A 20,708-nucleotide genomic window follows, 5' to 3' on the forward strand; every position below is an offset into this window, starting at 1 on the left:
GTTTCCTCATCTATAAAACAGAGACAATAATAGACCCTGTACTGTTACTATGAAAATGAAATGTGTGATAAATATTTTTAAAATGAGCTACACCTTATTAATAGTATTATCATGTCTTGATCTCTGTGAAAATAACAAGCCCTTGAGGAGATGGACTGGGGCCCAAGACTCATCATATATCAGTGTAAATTACTTTTTGATATTTTCCCAGGAACAGGTTTTGACAGTGGGAGGATGGACATGAGCACAATGGGAAGGGGTCTGGACGGAGCTTATGGAATGGCTAACAGGCTGGTGGTCTTGGGCAAACCTTTGGGTCTCAGGCTTCAGTCCTGAGTGGCTGTGAAATGGGCAGTGAGGATCTGAGATCCCAGGTGTGAAAGACACCAAAATCACTGGGTCAAGGAAGGGGCAGTCAGATGAGCAGGACAAGAGAGTGGGCTGACCTGAGACCCTGGCACCTAATCCTCTAGAATAAAATGTCTTACAGACTAAGGGGACCCTTACTTTTATTCCTAGTAAAAGGCCACCATTTCTGAAAAGTACTTATTGTTATTTCCTATGGGCCACGAGTGTTCCAAGCTCTTTATACCTCAGAGTCTCTGTGAGGTGAGTACTGCAGTATCATCATTTTATATATGGGAACCTGAGGCACAGAGGTCAGGTAAGTGAGCTCCCACACTCACACAGCTAGTAAGTGGCCAGAGGCCAACCCAGGCCATCTGACACCAAAGACTGCAAGCTTCACTAGTATACAACACAATCTCTCCTACCGTAGAAGGAGTGCCGAAGACAGAGAGACCACACCACTTGCCCAAGAACACACAGCGTTCTCCTTTGATCCTTACCATTTCTGTTCCTCAGGACCTGGAAGGAAGAAACTCACGAGGTCTGAAGCAGAGGTTTCTGAGGTTGGCATTTGAACCAGCTCAGCACCTTTTTTTCCCTTCCCCTCTTCTCCTAGGAGTAGGTCAGGGAGGATTAAGTGTGCCCTGTGGGCACCATGAACACGGGAGGGCCTGCCAGGGCCTGATGAGTGAGCATTGTTAATGTTGTGGGGCTGGAGTAGATGCCGAACGCTCGAGGTGTAATGCTGCCATGCAGGTTGGCAGCCCCCCTTCCCCGTCACCGTACAGATAGGGAAACTGAGGTCGAAGAGTCCAGGGACCAGCCAAGGCTGCACAGAGGAGGGAGCTCTTTATCCCTACACCTCTTGCTGTGCTTTTGGGGCTGCTTAGTACTAAGCATAGAAAGACAGACATGGGGTGCCCTTCATTGATCCCCAGGGTAGCCCAGACCTCAGCCAGAACACGACTCCTGAGATAGGGCTCTTTAGGAGTTGGGGGATGGGGAGGATACTGATTAAAAAATAGACTGTCACGCGCAAGGGGAATAAGCCTGCCACTACCCAGCCTGAGCCAGTTGGCTACCCTGTGCCGGCTGCCAGGCCCCACTCAGGTCTCCTGCTGGGGGCCCCACCCACCTCCCACTGGCTCTGAGCCTGAGGCTCATTGCTCCCCAGCTACCCTCTCCTCTCCTCCTCCACCCCTGCCCAGCCTCCAGGCAGATGGTGCTCTTATTGAGCTTGGGTGGGCCTGAAACTAAGCTCTTGGCTTTGAGCTGTGCCAGGGAGGTCGGGTGTCACCACACACTGGCTGTGTGGCTTTGAACGAAGCCCTGTCCCTCTCTGGGCCTCAAGTATTGGCAGAATAATGACATCAGTAAAAGCTTTATAGCTGTATAGAACCTTTCCAAGATCCCTTCTCTCATTTAGAACTAAGAAGCAGTGCTGGAGACCCCACTCAGAGAGGTGACAGGATCTGCAGTGTGAGGCAGTGGCCAGTGGGTCAGTCATTCTGGGTCTGGAGCCCAAAGGGGATGAGGAGAAACCTCCCTGGTGCTGGTCTCAGCTGGTGTTGCCTTATCTGTTTCCCTGCATGCCCATCCTGGTGGCCCTCCACATGGGGTGGTTTCATGCAGAGTACATGGGGCTGTCTCTTGCTCTGCCTGGATCTTGTTTGCATCTGAATGACCACCTGATGCACCTGCCTTCAAGGAAGGGCATGGTGGTCTACTGGCCTCAGCCTCCAGCTGGTGAGAGCATGCTCTTGGGCAGGTGACTGCAGTCACTCAAGGTCCCCTAAAGCCAAAGGCCCAGGAAGGCGGTCCAGATGCTTGTATACTGAGCCCAGCTCTGCTGTCTGCTCTTGGCCACATTCTTTTCTCTTTGGGCCTTAGTCTCCCCATCTACACAACAGTAAATACCCTCGTTTTCCTGTACTCAAAGTGTGGCCCATGGATGTAGCGTCAGCATCACTGAAGTTTGCTGTTGGAAATGCAGAATCAGGCCCCACCCCAGACCTCCTGAATCAGAATGTGCATTTCAGCGACATCTGTGGGTAATTCCTATGTGCTCCTCGAAAGGAGTACACCTTTCTAGGCCAGCCATTTTTAAACTAAAAAAAAAAAAAAAAAAAAACAAAAGACTAAGGTCCATAAAATCATCCCTCTCCAAAGTTTGTAATATGAAACACAAGAGGAGACCTAGCCACTCTGGATTCATCCCAGGATCAAGGAAGGGTAAGTTAGAAGCACAGGCTTTATCAGGAAGAGCGTCAGGGTAGGAGGAAAAGATAAACAGTGTGGGGGGAGGGGACATCTTCTCAGGCCTCTCTTGACCCCTGGGAGAACTGCTGCCCAGGTGGCCTTCATGAGCCTTCTTGGCTCTGATCTCCAGGGTCCTCTGTCTTAGGAGTTTGGAAAGGTGCACTTGCAGAAAGCCTGCTTGACAGTCCACAGCCCAGTGACATCTTTCCTGCCTGCCCCCATCTTGGTGTCTGCCCTCTTCCCCTTTGGAGTCCCTGAAAGTGTAGCCAGTGCTATTCTTAGTGTCAGGGTGGTGAGCAGAGAACATACTAGTGCATTATTTATGCCTCTGAGTCAACAGGATTACATTCAGGGCTCCTGGGACACGGCCCTCACAGCACAGCCTTCGTCACTGCGTCTGTGTGCGGAGTGGAGAGCAACTTCCCAGGACCATCGCCCATCCCTCCATCCTTGGCCATCCAGCCGGGCATTGGGTCATAAAATAGAATGGTTAACTAGGGCTGGGAGAAAGTTGCTTGGCGAAATGATTTCATTTTTTATTCATGCAGCACATGTTTATTGAGCACAGGTCACAGGCGGCAAGTGTGAGTGCGCTGATGAATGAAACCCAGTTCTTGCCTTCCAGAAGCTCACACGTTGGCCAGCAAGTCAGCGTGCGTGCAGGCCTGACAGTGGGCACTTTGCACAGGTGTAAGCTGGTCTGTGCAACCACTCAGGAATTAGGAGGCCCTTTTACAGAGGAGGAAACTGAGGCTCGGCACACTCAAGGCTTGCTCCAAGTCACCATAGCTCATGATCAGATCGGCTAGGACAAAACTATTTTAGATCAAATGGTAGTGTGAGGGGGAAGGCTTTGGGAACCCCTGTTCTGCCCCACGAGAGGGAACTTTATGCTGGAGGGAAATCAGCTGGTTGAGATCGTCCTGCTCTTGGTGAATCCTGAGTTGCTAGTCATGTGTGTCTGGAGTTTTCATGAGCCTGGATGGAAGGTCAGCTATTTTGTAGGCTGGAAGTCAAAATCATAGGGGGTGAGTGTACAAGACCCCAAGGTGGCACATCTCATGAGGCTGGGACACAAAGACCTGTGTACCTGTGTGCTGGGAGATCCTGGGGAGGTTCCTTGGCCTTTCTCGGCCACACTTATCTAGTCTGTAAAACAGTCTGACAGTCCCTCCTCTGCCTCTATTTATTCATTCTTCCTTCCTTCCTTTTCTTGGTGGTCTTGGGCATTGAACCCAGTGATACTCTACCACCCAGGTATAACCACAGATCTTTTTATTTTTTATTTTGAGACAGGGTCTCACTAAGTTGCTGAGTCTGGCCTCAAACTTGTGATCCTTCTGCCTCAGCCTTCCAAGTAGCTGGGATTACAGGCATGCACTATAGCACCCAGCTTCTGCCTCTGTTTCTGATGGATAAAAAGTGCTAGGAAAACTATGAAAGTGTTGCATGTATTCAAAGAATAGTATATAATTATTGCATGTAATTATCTAAATATATTTTATTAGATGCATATTTGGTTAACATTATGGAGCCTTACTATGTGCTGACCACAGTTCAGGCATTTTCCTATGTGTTACTATAAATTACTTATAAAATTATTGAGTCTAAAGCCAGTGGGTCCCCAACCTGGCTGTGCATCAGAAACCCTCAGAGAGCCTATGCATATTCTGTGTTCTCATGGGCTTGGGTTGAAGCCCAGAGATCTGCATGTTGAACTCATTCCCTGAGGGATTCTGATGCACCTCTGAGTTTCTGGTCTGAGCAGAAGAGGGGAAGGAACTTGCACCAGGCCTCACATTGAGTTGGAGACCAAGTCGAGGCTAGACTCCAGGCCTCCAGTGCCTCTTATTCTCCAGCTATCCCCAGGCACCTAAAGGAGTGGGGAGGCTCTGATGGTGGCTGCTGCTGGTAGTGGCTGCTAACGTTACAGTGCTGTGTTGGGCGTTTCACATGGCTTATCCTGTTTCATCGCTGTAGGGGTAGAAAAGGAGACATTTTCCTCAGTAGCATGATCCCCTGGGTCACTTGAGCATCAGGTGGCAGATTTTAATGGACCCTTGGGAAAGGGAAGACTATGACTCAGGGTCAGAGATACTGAGACGTGATTTGAAGCCTCACCACCCTTTCCCTTCCTTCGGTAGCACGTGTCCTCGAGGCAGGTGTTGTCTGGGAACTTGTCACCTGTATACAGGGCAGGCTGGCAGGAGGGGGACAGGTGCCCTTCCACAGGGTGGGCACCTGATGCACATATACGCGTGTTCCTCTGTGCGCACGTCCTCGGATGCTCAGTGTGCACATGTATGTGTGTACGTCTCGCTCCTGCCGTGGAGCGCACACATGCATGTAATGCAGGTTTGAAGCTAGCAGCCCCTCCATGCCTGGGCATATGTGCAGAGGAATTATGCTGCTGCTCTCTGGGGGTCTTTCCAGCATTGAGAAGTGAACAGGAGCGGAAGAAAGAGAGAGAGGGGTGGGGGCAATGCAGAGGGAATCCCAGAGATCCCAAAGAGCAAAAGTAGAGCTCCACTTAGAGAAGCCACTTTCCTTTTTGTGTTCCACCTCCACACCATCCTGCAATCTGCCAGGTGTAGCCTGCCTCAGGACCTTAGCATTAGCTACTCCCCCTGCTTCTCTTTCACTAGACAGGCCTGTGCCTTACTCTCTGGGTGCTTTACTCAGATGTGCCATCTCATTAAGGACAACTCTGATTACCATATTTACCTTTGCCAACCACTCCCCACCCCATGCATCTCATCCATGTTTTATTTTTCTCCATAGCATTTACCATCTGACTTAATCATACATTTATTACCTTGCTCCCCTACTAGGTGCAAGCAGATTTTTTTTTTTTAGGGGGCGGGGGACTGGGGTTAGCCACTAAGCCACATCTCCAGCCCTTTTTAACATTTTTTTTTTTTTTAAGATGGGTTCTTGCTGAATTGCTTAGGGTCTCACTGAGTTGCTGAGGCTGGCCTCAAACTTGTCATCCTTCTGTCTCAGCCTCCTGCATCAGTGGGATTACAGGTGTGTGCCGCTGTACCTGGCATAAGCAGTGATATATTTTTTTTGTCTGTTTTTCTCCATGACCTTGAAAAGTGCCTGACCTTTTAATTGTTATGAGTAACTATGGGTTGAATGAATGAGTTCATGTACCACCTAGATTATTTTTTTTAAACTGTCTAATTTTGTTACTGAGATATCTACTTTAGTCTTCCCCTAAGTCGTAATATACCTGAGAACACAGGTTTGGTGTGTATTTTCCAATATGTATTTGAAACTATCGGGACTTTCAGATGTTAGGATTCCACCTGAAATCCTTTTTGCTTTCACCAGACGGGGTGGGCACCACACTCTGGGACTTGTTGGTCCAGTCCAATTACCCCTTTGAACACATGGGTAAACTGAGCCTCAAAGAGCCTTAGGGACTAGCCAAATGTCATCCAAACTGTGATAGGACAGACACTGGAACCAAATGTCCTGACCTCCAGTCTTCTTTTGTAGTGTGAGGGAAAGGGGGAGGGCAGGCCTGGATGATTCAGCCTCCCGTCAGGAGATTCCTCCTGTTGGAGGGGGCCAGAAACTCCGGGAATGTCAGTGGGGGCAGGGGCAGGGTCTGCAGCCTGCAGTGCCCTCCAGCTCCCCGCTGGTGATGAACCCCTGGTTGGTGATGAGCCGTGGTGGGACCTTTTAGCCCCCCAGCCAGTGCAGGCTGCTCCTTCCCTCCCAGGAGTCCCTCTGGGCTCTGCTCCTGGGGCCCAGGGATTCAAAACCTGCTCTCCTGCTACAGCACAATGGATAGAGGTCAATGACAGGGTCTCCTCTGCAGAGGGTGCTGTGAGGGATGGGGCAGGAACTGGGATATGTGTGCTGTGATGGAGCTGGTGAAGAAAAGCGAGGGGAGGAGACAGCTAGAGCTCCAGCCTTGGAGAGTTATGCAGAGGTAGGTGTGTGCAAAAGGCCAGAGTTAAAATTCTGCTCAGGTGTGCACAGTGCTTTATACTTTATAAATCATTTCTGCATCTCATTTGCTCAGTAGCTACTCTTCAAGCAGATATTTCATTCTTGTTTTACCGATGGGGAAGTTGAGATTCAGAGAGGTGAAGTGATTTCCCAAAGGTAGCCCAGCATGTTGAATGGGATGTCCTGTTGAACACAGGGGGAGGAGAACAGGCTTCATGTGATTGAATTTGGTGAAGCGGGGCTATCTGGGGAGAAGTAGGCAGTTGAAGGGATACAGGAGTGAGAGGCTGGCTTCCAGCAACCCGCATTCAACTCACTGGACAAATATCTTGAATCTGAATTCCCAAACTTTTCTGAGCCTCAAGCTTCCTCATATGCAAAATGGAGAGAAGCGCACTCCCTACCTCACAGCTTGCTAGGATAAAATCAAATGTCATAAAAACAATACTCTACTTAATGGTGGAATCGCTCACACAGACGTGCCCAGGAGGCAGCAGCCTTAGTGAACCTGAGTGCACCGGCCCCTGCCACGTTTGCTCATGGTCCCATGGTGACCCCTTGCCATCTGCCCAGGGATGCCCAGCGCCTTCATGGGCAGGTGCGAGCGAGCTCGAGACCGGGGAGGATGAGCATCGCCTGGGGAGCCCGCGAGAGGCGAGGGGTCGGGGGCGCGCGTTGGTGCTCCAGAGCCCGCGTCGGTGCCTAAGCGACATTTGAGAACCTGCCTCCCAGGAGGGCGCCCCGGCCCCTCGCTGTTTACCCCGCGAGCCCGCGCTGCGTCTCCAGCGGGCTTGGGCCGTCATTACCATTCCTCCTGCGTTTTTTCCTCCCGGGTTATTTATTTTTCTGTGAGGAAGGAATGTGGGGAATTTACCGCAGGGCGCTGGCCTTCGTTTTCGGCCGCACAGCGGCCTCTTCTATGAGAAGGAAGCAGCCGAGACAGAAGGCAGGAGAGGAGAGGAGGCTCAGGGTCGCGCTGGCTCGGAGACTGGAGCAGTGGGCGTTATGTAACCCACCCGGAGGCCCGGGGCAGGGACACGGCGCGCCTGGATTCGGGGCACGAGCCTTGCAATATACATGGCCGGGTGGATCTGTGCCTGGCTCACCCCGCTCACCCTCGCCTCTGCGCAAGGCCGATGGGCGTGGTCGCGTCAAAGGTCCCTTCCTCTCCTGAGGCTCTTTATTTGGGTAATGGGGGTTGGTTAAGGAAGTGTGGGGATTACCTTGAGCCTTTCAGCCCTTGCAGCGCTGTCCCCATTGCTTGGAATGCCCCCTTAGATCTTCTTTGGAGATTTGCAGTAAATGCCGTCCCCTCCAGGGAGCCTTCCTGATTGCTTCCTCTTAACTCATTTCCTTCGTGTTCTCCTGGCACCTCACAGAACATTCTACCTCTCAGGTCCAACACAGCAACTTGAGGTTTCATCACCGTCTCCACCCGCAGATGTAGCGCTCTCTCCTTCCCTCTTCCCCCACCCGCCAGGATCTACTCTCAAGATCTCCAGTCTACAATCTAGAGGGATCTAGAATCAGGCTCCAGGGGCAAATGTTGAAGCAGATGTGAAGCTGGGAGGCTTTGGATGTGGGAGTGCTTCTCCCCAGGGGGTGATTTAGTCAGCAATTAGTGAAGCCTTCCTGGTGAAGACCTCTGCTGGGTCCGGGGGCATTTAGAGAGGAGGAAGGCTGGCTTTGGCCCTAGAATGGCATTGGGCTAAGGGAAAGAGCCATATCTCTGTGCAGGACCCAGAGTGTTCCAGGCCCTGGGACTCATGGTGGGGACCAAGATGACCTAGACTTTTGCCTGCTCCTGGCAGAAACACAGATTAAGGGGATTCACCTCTTCTCTGCCCTAGGCTGCCACCTTTGCATCACCTGGATTATGTGTTCTTTCTGGAAGGGAGGAATGCAACAGTCCTTTTAGTCCCCCAAGGCTTCCAGGGAGCTGGGGTGAGGGAGTAACACAAGAGGAGGGGGCTCGGAGAGGGCAGGACTGGCTTCCAAAGGGTGGGATGGGAGCTGGGAGCCTGGGCTCTGACATTGGCCCTCTAGGAAACTGCTCTGCAGGTTGCTGTCTGCCTAGGACTAAAACTGCCTAAGTTTACAAAGTGTCTAAATTTCTAAAATCTTCTGATTATATTAGTGATTAGGCCAATAGAACAAGCAGGAAGGATGCTCTGGTCCTGACTCCTGGTTCCTGGCCAGGACACTGAGGCAGGGTCCTGGTAAACCTGCAGTTTGGACCTTGCTTGTTACCTGCAGGGTTGGCAGCCAGCCTGGGCCTGCATTGATTTGGGACCCCACATCTTTGTCTCCCCTTTTCCCTCATCTGTGCCCTCCCTGATCCCATTCCACTGTCAGCAGGGAAAATACAAGAGTTCAAACAGAGCCAGCCTCTTTCTTCAGTGGTTTCTGAGCTTTCTTAGCCTGTGATTTCCTTTGAGCCTCCATCCTGTTCTGGGATCCCTGAGCCAGGATAAGCAAGGGAGGAGCACTAATCTAGGAGTCTGGATGGTTGGTGAGGGCTTCCTGGAAGAGGTGGCAGTTGGGCTGGGTGTAGGAGAGTGGGTGGGGCAAGTGTGTGCATGTTGCGGGCAGAGCTCTCCAGAAGGAGAGCTTGGGATCAGACTGTCCCTGCTCCAGCTCTGCTGTGCCCCTTGCTGGCTGCGAGACCCTGAATGAGTTAGCTAACTCTCCCCCCTTCGTTTTCCTCATTGGCCATAAAGTGACTGTCTTTATGAATTGCTGTGAGGATTCGAGGAAAGACATATTGAACCCCTTGCTTGCAGCATCTGGTGATCCTCAAATGTTGTCTACTGTCATCCTGATCAGCTCATCATTATTCTGCAAGCGGCTGTGAAAGATGGGGCTGGAAGGATACAGCAGTGAGACCCGCCCTCAAGGCTTATATAGTCTATGGGCAGGGGTGGGGGGTAAGATCCAGACCATGATGGCTATGAAGCTAAATCTTGGCAGAGACAGTGCAGGCCACGTGACAGGCCCTAGGCTCAGTTGGGCCATTCTGGGTTTGAAACAGCTGTGCCTCTGAGACTGTGTGACCCTGAACAAGTTACTGTGCCCACTGAGCCAGTTTCTCCTCTAATGTGGAGATGGGGTTGCTGCTGTCCTTATGGGTCACTGTGAAGGTAAATGAGGTGCCGGCCTGTGGTGGGGACTGGCATGTGAGCACATCCTGAAGGGTAATTTTTACTAACATGAATAATGCACCGAACGGTGCAGATGAAACATTGGTGATCAGGGAAGGCTTGTGGGAGGGGACAGTAGCATTTGATTTAGTCGGGAGGCTGGGGATTAGGGTACACAAAAAGAATGTGAAACACAGCAGTGTTCCGTGTGGGGAGGCCTGTGTGAAAGGTGCTCTCTGCCGGCAGGAAGTTCCAGGGCAGATGTGGGAACCATGAGGCATAGAACTCCCTCCGCCATTGCTTAGGGCGCAGAGAGAGGGCTAGCGAGCTCTCAGGCAGGCCCTGATGTCAGGAGTTTGAATGCCAGGATGAGCGAGACCCTCTTCTCAATCCCCATGTCCTGGGAGACAGCGAGGTTTCTGAGCAGGAAAGAAAGGAGAGTGGAGCGGGGAAGGTGAATCTGGCTGCGTGGGGTGGGTTGATTGGCGGGGGAAGAGACTGGGGGTGGAGAGGCCATTTAAAAGACTGTTGCAAAATCAGTTTTCCTGATAAAGAGCTGGGCTGAGTCATCTGTGGAGGAGAGAAGTCATATTCAGCTTCTCCGTGTTGCTGTCGAGGTGGGATTTTCCTCTCTTCGGCAACCGGGTGATTGGGCGCCTTCCTGGAGGCTTTGAGAACGGAGTCCCTGCAGCCGGCGAGAGCACCCCGGGGAGAGCTGGGCTGTGGGGAGGACCCAGCTAGAGTGAGTAAGATGAGCACTCAGAGGTGCCTTTGAGGCTGGGGGTGTGACTCAGGGCATGTGGCATCCCGTTTCTGATCTTAGCTTCCCCTTTGGGCATCAATGGAGATGCATACGGGTGACTTCTGTCGGCATATTAATGGTCAGGCTGGGTCTCCCCACTCCCATTCCTGTGTCCCCTGTGCCTGCAATCCTTCCCACCCAAGTAGGGGTTTTCTCCATCTGCTGGTCTCAGTGGGGTTGCACTCCTCTGCCCAGGGCTGACTGCAGAGCTGCCCGGGGCTTGGAGAATGTGTCATTTCCTCCTTTCAGTGGGGAGGATGCAAGGCCAGTGCTGGCTAGGTAGCCAGACCATTACTCAGGCCTCTTCATCTTCCTGCCCCCAGCCCAGCCAGAGGTTGTGCAGAGGCCAGCCATTGGTTCCTTCCTGATCCCACCAGGGGAGCTGCTTACCCAGCCTGTTTACCCATCCTGCTGCCAAGACTCTAGCGCAGCCACAATGGGCTGTCCCGCGCCAGTCTCTGTTCCTACATCTGGCTCCCTGTCTACCCCACTCGACCTGGGCCTGGACATTTCCATTGACGGCAGCTGTGTGAAGAAGCATTTCCTTTCATTCTCCCTGTTCGAACTTCCGCTCTGGCCTCCCTGTACCTACCTCACCCTTTTCCTTCAGATTCTCGGTCCAGGCAGGCTCAGTGATGGGCAGCACAGGCAGCTGCCCACAGAGGGTGATAGGGAAAAACTAGAACTTGGGGTCTCCTGGCTCCCAACCTCATGCTCTTTCCACTTCACTGGTTTTTCATACCCTATCAGTCATTTCTACCTTAGTAAAAATGAGTTTTTCAGCTCTCCCACTGGGAGGAAGAAGGGAGAGAATGCCTGAGTTGTTCTAGGCAGCTGAGTTTTCAGGGGAGAGGGCACTGCTGAAGGCACCGATCATGGGATGAGGAAACAGGGGTGTGCAGTCCATCATCTAGGAGCCCTGGAGCCCTTCTTGATGCTCCTCCCTTGGATTGGTCTAGAAGAAGAAGTGGTTAGGAGATGAGACTTAGCAGCCAAGCTTTCTGCGTTTTGAATTCCAGTTCTGCCCCGGGATGAGCCTGGGCAGGTATCTCAACCTTGGTTTCATGTGCAAATGGGGAGAATTAACAGTGCTTATTTCTTGGGGTTTTGAGGCTGAAATAAGATGAGCATCAAGTGCACAGCACTGCACCTGGGCTGTGCTGAGGTCTGGTGACTAGGCAGCTGCTGCAGTCCTCCCAAGGCAGCGCTTGGGGCTACTTACCCCTCCCCCACTTGGGGACTTACCCTCTTGGTCAGAGTCTGCTGACCCCAGGTAGCTCTTCCTTGCATCTGCCCTCCACCCCTTCCTCCCTTGAAGGCCAGATCCAATGTCCAGGGTGGGCTAGCATCCCAACCTGGCCCTGCAGAGGCCGAGACTGCTGGGGGCGGGGCCCCTATGACCTACACAGGTGCAGGCCCCAGCCAAGCACATCTCCTGTGGGCCTTGGTCCCCTCTTGTCTCTCTGAAACCAGGGAGCACAGTTTTAGAACAGGTGACTCTTGCTACAGGTGGCAGTTCCCTAGTTCCAGGGAATTTTTTTTTATTTATTATTTTTTTAATTTCTGAGATTTTTTTTAAGTTGGTGCATTTTCATCTTACATAACAGTGGGCTTCATTGCTAGATGTTGGCACATGCACTCAGCATAATGTGGTCAATTGCATTCCCTAGTTCCTCCTTTTCCCCTCCCTAGGCTGGGAAATTTTAGATGGAGCTGCTCCCTAGAGTCCTGGACAGGGACTGAGGGTGACTGTGTTTGGTCAAGCCCTCCCCCTTCTTTCAGCTTTGTTTGTGCAGGGTGGCAAAAATCATCTGGTTTGTTGGCTGGGTCTGGTCCAAACCTCCTGCTGAATTCCTTTTCTGTGCAGTCACTGCAGGCTGGTGTGGGGGTGCGGGAGCTGTCCTCAGGGCAGAGCTCACTCCCCTCTGGCTTTTTCTGCCATTCCTCCCCTCTCAGACCAGTGACTTGAGGTAGTTACAAGCTGAGAGGTGTGGGAAGCGCTCAGCAGCAGCAGTGTGGCTGTGCGTGGAGCCCAACTTAGAGCTGGTCCTGAGTGCATGTCCTCCTTTGTGACTCTTTCCCTCTGAGTCTCCCAGGCCAGTTTATTCCTAAGGGCCCGTCACACTCTGGCATTTCTAAATCCATGGCCTTTGAGAGCCATCCTGGGGGACGAGATTGACGCAAAAAAGTAAGGAGAAAAGCAGAAAGAAGCTGGGGCATTGAAAGGTCTGAAATATTCCCACACTGAAGCACTTTTCATGAGTCTCTCACCCTTGGAGAACCTGCCAGCCAGGAGCTTGGTACTCTCTGTAGCCATATAGAGCGGGTGTAAACCCAGCTCTGTGATGTTAGGCAGCTCACTTTACCTCTCTGAGCCTTGGTTTTCTTATCAATAAAATCTGCATAGTAACAAGTTTGTACCTTATTGGACTGTTGTATTAAATAGTATGTGTAAAGTCCAGGTAGAGGTACACGGTACCTGCCCAATAAATCTGAGCTACTGTCGTTGCCACTGGGTCATTAAGAAACATTGGTGGAACTTGGAATGATTATCCTGACCATGTCCTGTGGATTTGAATTTGTGAATCTCTGCAGGGTTGTCAGGGTGGAAAGAGAAAGCTTTTCGTATGTGTGTGGTGCTGGGGGCAGAGGCACACCTAGCAGTGGAAGTTAGTGGCAGTTTATTGCTGAGGAGTGGTCACGGGTGGAAGGCACCTCTCTGGGGTGGTGACCTCATGTCAGGGGTGCGGTTTGGGAGATGCCAAATTGTGTGGGGGAACTGGACCCTGTGCTGGTGGCCACTGAGATTCTGTGACTTGGGGTCATACACTCTTCTTCCCCATAACTCTGGGATCCTGTGCTGTGTGACCCTGGGGACCCTAACCTATGGAGTGAATCTCCTTTGCTGGAAGCACATCTCACCCCTTCCAGGGAGTAGAGTAGGAGCACCAATTGCCGACTCTTCCCAGGGTGGCATGAGCCCTCTGCTCCATCCACCTGGGCTTGATGACCGTAAGCCTCTGGCATTCATGACCTCATGTGGCTTCCCAACACTGCCATCAAGTGCTTTCACCCCACTTCTCAGTTAAGGAGACTGTGGCTCAGATGCAGGAACCTGCTAAGGTCACACGGCTAGCAAATGACTTGGATTCGGGCAGGTGGTCTGGGTTCCAAGCAGAGCAGAAACATACACTGCATGCTGAGCAACCTCTCAGGGTCCCCTATGTGGCTGGCGGCTCCCACTACAGCTCCCCAGGGGAGCAAACTAGCTAAACCATTTCTTTTTCTTTTTTGTGGTACTGGGGATTGAACTCATGGGCCCTCTTACCACAGAGTTAAATCCCAGCCCTTGTGGTTTTTTTTTTTTTTTTTTTTTTTTTATCTGAAACAGGGTCTTGCTTAGATGTTCAGGTTGGCCTTGGACTTGCGATCCTTCTGCCTGGTCCTCTTGAGTGGCATGTGCCACTGCACCTGGCTTTTGCCCTCGATTTTTTTTTTTTTTTTTTTTTTTTTTTTTGTACCAGGGATGAACTCAGGGGCATTCGACCACTGAGCCACATCCCCAGCCCTGTTTTGCATTTTATCTAGAGACAGGGTCTCACCGAGTTGCTTAGCACCTTGCCATTGCTGAGGCTGGCTTTGAACTTGTGACCCTCCTGCCTCAGCCTCCCTAGTCAGTGAGATTACAGGCGTGCGCCGCTGCGCCTGGTTTAGCCCTTCATTTTTTACTGATGGGGGTGACACAAACTTTAGAGGAGTCTTCCCAGAGGCCCCACGTGGGGCGGGCTGTGTGCACTCACTGTCTCCAACAGGTGGGAGAAATTCAGGCCCTAGGAGGCAGGGAAGAAGGAGTTGGGGCCACCAGCCTGTGGCTGCTTGACCTGGACTTGGTGAAATTGCCATTCTCCCTCTGTTGGCTTCCCTACTGACTCTAGAGTCAGAAGGCTCTGCCCCGGGCTACTCTGTGGACCTCAGTTTCGCCATCTATAAAATGGAGTGGCAACGGCGTTGCTCCCCTATTAGGGCCCTTGCAGCCCTGGGAGTTCAGGAATTCTGAGCCTGGCTGGCAGGGTGCCTAGAAAGACTGTCCCTGGAGACCCACTAGGCACGTCATGGCCAGCGCTAATGAGGGCAAGTGGGAGGGAGGGCAGGGTCACATTCTTCAAGAACTAATTAGCTTCCCACAGTAGCGGGGAGAGGGGTGACAGAGGAAGGAATTTTCTCAGCCATTGACTAAGCTCATGACCCTGGCCACAGGCTGATCCCTCCATCTGTCCGTCAGTTCATTTGTTCATATATCCATTTGTTCATTTGTTGTTCAACAAGCACAAATTGAGCACTGACTGTGTACCAACTGGGCACCAGGGAAAGAAAGAGAACTTAATAGGGGCCTGATCCCTGACCTCAGTCCCCAGACTGGACCTCCACCATCACCAATCTCTCCTCCTCCCGCTTTTCCAAGGAACCTCGAGCATGGGCTGGGGACTGACTCCAGCTTTGCCATCCTTAGCTCTGTGACCTTGGGTCAGTTACTTACAAGTCTCAGCGGAACCTTGTATTTCTCTTCTACAAAACGGGCAAGTAACACTCATCTTATGGCATGCATGTGAGGATGAAGATGAAGAATGCAATGTTCAACGTGATCACTTCTGAATTAGCCCAATTTATTACTTTTCTACTGTTAAAATATGTGAATTTTTTTGGGGGGGAGGTGTACCAGAGATCAAACTCAGGGGCACTCAACCACTGAGCCACATCCCCAGCCCTATTTTGTATTTTATTTAGAGACAGGGTCTCACTGAGTTGCTTAGCACCTCACTTTTGCTGAGGCTGGCTTTGGAACCATGATCCTCCTGCCTCAGCCTCCCAAGCTGCTGGGATTACAGGTTTGTGACCCCATGCAATATGTGAATTTTAAAATTACCTTTTAAGTAAAAACAGGAAGTAACACTGGAAAAGCGCAGAAGAAACGGACGACTGTGGTTGTGTGATTGTGACGTGGAGTAATCAGGGGCAGAGGGATGCTTTTTCACTGTATGTCGTTTTTATGTCCTTATTTTTATAAGTGAAATGTGAATGTATCATCTATTCTAAAAAGAAATGTTAGTGGCAACTCTATAAGAGCAAAGAAAATTACTATGAGTTTGAAAGTGTAAAGGAACATAAGAAAGGGACAGAGTCGGGCATGATGGCACACACCCATAATCCTAGTGACTGGGCAGGGGAGGCTGAGGTGGGAGGATCGCAAGTTCAAGGCCAGTCTGGGCAACTTAGGGAGACCCTTTCTCAAAATAAAAAATAAAAAGGGTTAGGGGTATAGCTCAGTGGTAGATCATCCCCGTGTTCGATCTCTAGTACTGGAGAGAGAGAGAGAGAGAGAGAGAGAGAGAGAGAGAGAGAGAGAGAGAGAGAGAGACATAGAAAATGTCCCAGGGCTCATTTGCACAGTCAGCAATCTTAATTTAGTGCCCACTTTAGACCAGGTGCCATGCAGGGGCCAGGGTTAGAGAGAGAAACTAGTTGGGCAAGGCCATCATCTCCTTACAGCTGTGCTCTAGGTGAGGAGACAGGTAATAATCGAGGAAGTGCATAGAAGACCGTTTCAAATTGTGGAGAATTCTATGAAGAGCAAAGAGATGGGATAGGAGACTGGAAGACCTCTCCAGAAAGGTGACATCCAAGCTGAGACCTGAGCAGCTGGAAGGAACCAACATGGAGAGTCATCTGGGGAAAGAGTATATTGCAAGCAGAGGGAACAGCGTGTACAAAAGCCCTGGGGAAGGACCACCATGTCATTTTCAAGGAACAGAAAGAAAGTGGCAGAGTATAGGGAGGGCAAGGGTGGTGGAGAAGGAGTCAGGGCCTAATGGGTCCTTGACTTCTAGGACAAGGTGTTCAGACTCAGTTTAGTGACGTGTTGTATCAACATATTTTGGGGGCAATTCAAATGAAGGGCCAGTTAATACTGAAAAGGAAATCATGGCAGGTTTCACGGAGGTGGTAGTGTGTGAGTTGGGTCATGAGCCGGTTCTAGGAAACTGTGAGTAAAGATGAAATTCCAGAGGAAGTGGTTATGTGTAGGAGGGGCGTGGATGACCACCTGTCTGCACGCCCCTGTGGCACTGCATTCCCATTTCCTAACCTGGCCTCTATCCCTCCCTGCAGCACTGGGCCGGAGCACTAGCCTCACCGAGAAGGATCTGAAAGAGGCCAAGGCGCGGAGCCAGCAGATCGCAGCCCAGCTGACCACCCCTCCCAGCTCCAATTCCCGGGGTGTCCAGCTCTTCAACAGGCGCCGGCAGAGAGTGAACGAGTTCACTTTGGAGAGCCACGGCCAGAGGGTGCAGGAGCCTGGCCAGGAGTCCCCAAGAGTACCCTGTGCAAGCCCCGCAGGCCATGCCCCAGGACTCAGCTTGAGTTCCACCTTGCTGCCCAAGCCAGGCTCTTCCAGGCACCCTGACCCTGAGACCCGCCACAGAAGGGTCTCTACCCAAAGTATGGAGGGGTACTCGGAAGAGACCAGCTTGCTGCGGCACCTGGAGAAGGTGGCCAGTGAGGAGGAAGAGGTCCCACTGGTGGTTTATTTAAAGGAGAATGCAGCTCTGCTGACAGCCAATGGGCTCCACCTGTCCCAGAACCGAGAGGCCCAGGAGTCCCCGCCCACCCCTCCTCCAGCGGAGGTCCACAGCCCAGCAGCAGATGTCAACCAAAACCTTTCCTCATCCAGTACTGGGCTCACCACACCAGCTCCTAACAGCAACCACAACCTGCCAGCCACCGATGTCAATCAGAACCCCCCAGCAGCTGTCACCCCCCAAAGCCTGCCACATTCTAGCACCCAACAGAATTCTTCCGAGGCACAGTGCCCACAGAATGGCACGAGGCCAGATTCCAAACCCAGCACCCTGTGTGCTGATGGGCAGCCCCAGGCGCCAGTGGAGGAGGTGAGATCCAGCATGCTCCTGATTGACAAGGTCTCAACTCCACCTTCTGCCACTGGCACCTGCTCCAGAGAAGCTACCCCCATCCAGGGCTCCGGACCCCTGGTCCAAGATTTCATGTCCAGCTCCCTGCTCATCGATGTGCAGCCCAGCACCCTAGTGATGTCAACAGAACAAGAGATGTCCGGGCGGGTAGCAGCCACCACACCCACCAAGGTGTACAGTGAGGTCCACCTCACGTTGGCCAAGCCCCAGTCCGTGGTGAACAGGACGGCCAGACCTTTTGGGATCCAGGCACCCGGGGGCACTAGCCAAATAGAGCGGAGCCCCATGATGGAGAGACGACACTTTGGGGAGAAGGCCTCTGCTCCCCAGCACCCCGCCATGGTAGACAGGAGTCCCCGGCCTCAGAGACATGTAATGTCCCACAGCCCCATGGTGGAAAGGAGGCTGGTGGGGCAGCGAAGCCCTGCCTTGGAGAGACGCCCCTTGGGGAACTTCACCCCACCCCCCACCTATGCAGAGACCTTGTCTGCGGCTCCCCCGGCGTCCCGGGTTAGGTCTCCCCCCTCTTATTCTGCCCTGTATCCTAGCTCCGACCCCAAGCCTTCCCATCTGAAGGGCCAGGCAGTTCCTGCCAGCAAGACAGGCATTTTGGAGGAGTCGATGATCCGCAGAGGCAGTCGAAAATCCATGTTCACCTTTGTGGAGAAGCCGAAGGTCACCCCCAATCCAGACCTGCTGGATCTGGTACAGACGGCCGATGAGAAGCGGAGGCAGAGGGACCAGGGGGACACCTGTGCCGAGGAGGAGCCCTTTGCGCTGGGGGCCGAGGCTTCCAACTTCCAGCAGGAACCAGCCCCTAGGGACAGGGCCAGCCCCGCTGCAGCTGAGGAGGCTGTCCCTGAGTGGGCCTCCTGCCTCAAGTCACCCCGCATCCAGGCCAAGCCGAAGCCCAAACCCAACCAGAACCTCTCAGAAGCCTCTGGGAAGGGGGCTGAGCTCTACGCCCGCCGCCAGTCACGGATGGAGAAGTATGTCATCGAATCTTCAGGCCACACTGAAATGGCCCGTTGCCCTTCACCCACCATGTCCCTGCCTTCATCCTGGAAATACTCCACTAATGCCCCTGGGGGCTTCCGAGTGGCATCCTTAAGCCCAGCGCGGACCCCGCCTGCCTCCCTCTACCATGGCTACCTGCCTGAGAATGGGGTCCTGCGCCCAGAGCCCACCAAGCAGGCCCCCTACCAGATGCGGCCCTCTCTCTTTGTCCTCTCGCCCATCAAAGAACCTGCCAAGGCCACGCCTCGATCTGCCTCCTCAAGAGCTGCATCCTCAAGAGCCGCCTCACCAAGAGCCGCCTCCCCCGCCAAGCCCAGCTCCCTGGACCTAGTGCCCAGCCTGCCCAAGGCGGGCCTCCCACCATCTCCGGCACTGCCTCGGGCTTCCCGCTCCTCCCCAGGCCTCTACACCTCACCTGGCCAGGACGGCCTCCAGCCCACTGCCGTGAGCCCCACCTACAGCAGTGATATCTCCCCCGTGTCTCCCTCCCGGGCATGGTCTCCCCGCGCCAAGCAGGCCCCCAGGCCCTCCTTCTCTACCCGGAACGCAGGGATCGAGGCTCAGGTGTGGAAGCCTTCCTTCTGCTTCAAGTAACGAGTCCCACGAGGGTCCCACTGCCTGTCCAGCCCCTTCTCCAGGGGCTGGGTGGAGAGCAAAGATGTCAGAAAGCGGCCCAGGGCCTAGTGAGGAGGATGGGAGTCCATGGTTCAAGGTCTGCACCGTTGCCAGCTAGCTATGTGACCTTGGGCGAGCTGCCTCCCCTCTCTGAGCTACAGTAGCCTCTTCTCCACTACAAGGGGTCTTGGACTCCATGTCAGGGTGGGAAGGAGGGTCATGGAGAGAGCTCCCCTCTGGCAGGCCATGATGAGGCCAAGGGGCTTCTCCCAGCCTTGTTGAGCCGTAGGGCTGTCAGTCTGAAGTCAGCGACTTGCTGGGGAATGGCCTGGAAGGGGATGCTAAGGGGACCTCTGGAGCAGACAGAGCCTGCCAGTGCCTGAGGAATCTGCCAGCCAGTCTGCCTCCTCAGTGGGCCGGAGGTCTTCCCTTGTGGCCCACACTCCTGGCATCTTCCTTCCTGTTACTGGATTCTCACCTCTGCAGGCCTGTCTCTTCCCTCTTTGCCTCTGGACGGTTTCCTCTCCACTGCTTCAGAGAACTTGCCTGGCCTCCACCCTTTCTTCTCTCCTGGGGCTTCCTGCTGGACGTGGACTTAGCCCACCACTGCTGTCTGCTGCTGTTCTTCCTGCTCTACCCAGCTGCCTCTGCACCTTCTCCAAGACCTGGCTCCACTTGAGGGAGACTCCTGGCCCAGGCCTCAATCCTCCTCCACCTGGCTTATCCTTCTGTTTTGGGGTCGGGGACATCCCAGGGGATCCCTTAGAGAATGATGTACAAATGTGTGTGTACCGCTAGGAGGTGGTTCCTTAGTAAGGTATCAGTGGGCTGTTTGGGCTTCATCTCAGTGCAATAGCACAGGCCCCAGGGAGAGAAGCAGGGGAGGAGCTCCCCTCTGTGCCTCCCACTTGCTGTGTGTGACTTTGACCAAGTCACTTTCCCTCTTTGAGCCTGTTTTCTCATCTATACTACAAGGGCCCTTTTAGCCATGATAAGCTGTGAGGATTGAGAGGATAGGCTGGTGCTTTGGAAGGAAGGGCTTGTAAGTGTCAAGATAGTCCCCAGGAAGAAAGGAAAAGGAAACAGGACAGATGGAGTTAGATGTCTGTGAGGACAGTCTAGTGAGGTATGGTTAGCATGAGCTGCTGCAGAAGGCCAAAGGCGCAGAAGCCTGGTCTGGGATGGCTCAGGTCAGGATTGCCTGGAGACCCTAGAAATGATGCTGGCTGGAATAGGCACACAGCAGCTCAGAGGGAAGGGACAGAAAAGACCCTAATGTTTTGAGGGAAGCCTGGGACTTAGACCTGGATTCATGTGTCTCTATGGGTCAGTTTTCCCATTCACACAGTGAGGGTGTTGAGTCAGGTAGCCTGACGTCCCCAACCCCGTCCCCAGCCCCTTTGATGTGATACAGCCCCCAAAACTAAGCTTTGTGGGGGCTAAGAGAAGACAGATACCAGCAGCAGGATTCAGATGGAAGTTGCCCAAGACTGGGGGCTGAGGACCACCCACTTCCTTTTCCCCAGTCCTATTTCTGGGCTCCCAGAGGGGCGAGGGGTGGTGGAGGCGGTGCCCATG

The 20,708-nt window shown here is 52.9% G+C and overlaps 1 protein-coding gene across 3 annotated transcripts in view; it reads left to right on the plus strand.

Annotated features, from left to right (window-relative positions):
* The window catches only part of Synpo (synaptopodin), a 37,212-nt gene that overhangs the window by 9,785 nt on the left and 6,719 nt on the right, over nucleotides 1-20,708 (plus strand). For all 3 annotated transcript variants that reach the window (XM_047555218.1, XM_047555219.1, XM_047555220.1), the window contains exon 2: nucleotides 16,678-19,079. In XM_047555218.1, the coding sequence (XP_047411174.1) occupies nucleotides 16,678-19,079 (2,402 nt within the window). The remainder of the gene's footprint in view (nucleotides 1-16,677; nucleotides 19,080-20,708) is intronic.

Source organism: Sciurus carolinensis, chromosome 6 (genome assembly GCF_902686445.1).
Source record: "Sciurus carolinensis chromosome 6, mSciCar1.2, whole genome shotgun sequence".
Lineage (NCBI taxonomy): Eukaryota > Metazoa > Chordata > Mammalia > Rodentia > Sciuridae > Sciurus > Sciurus carolinensis.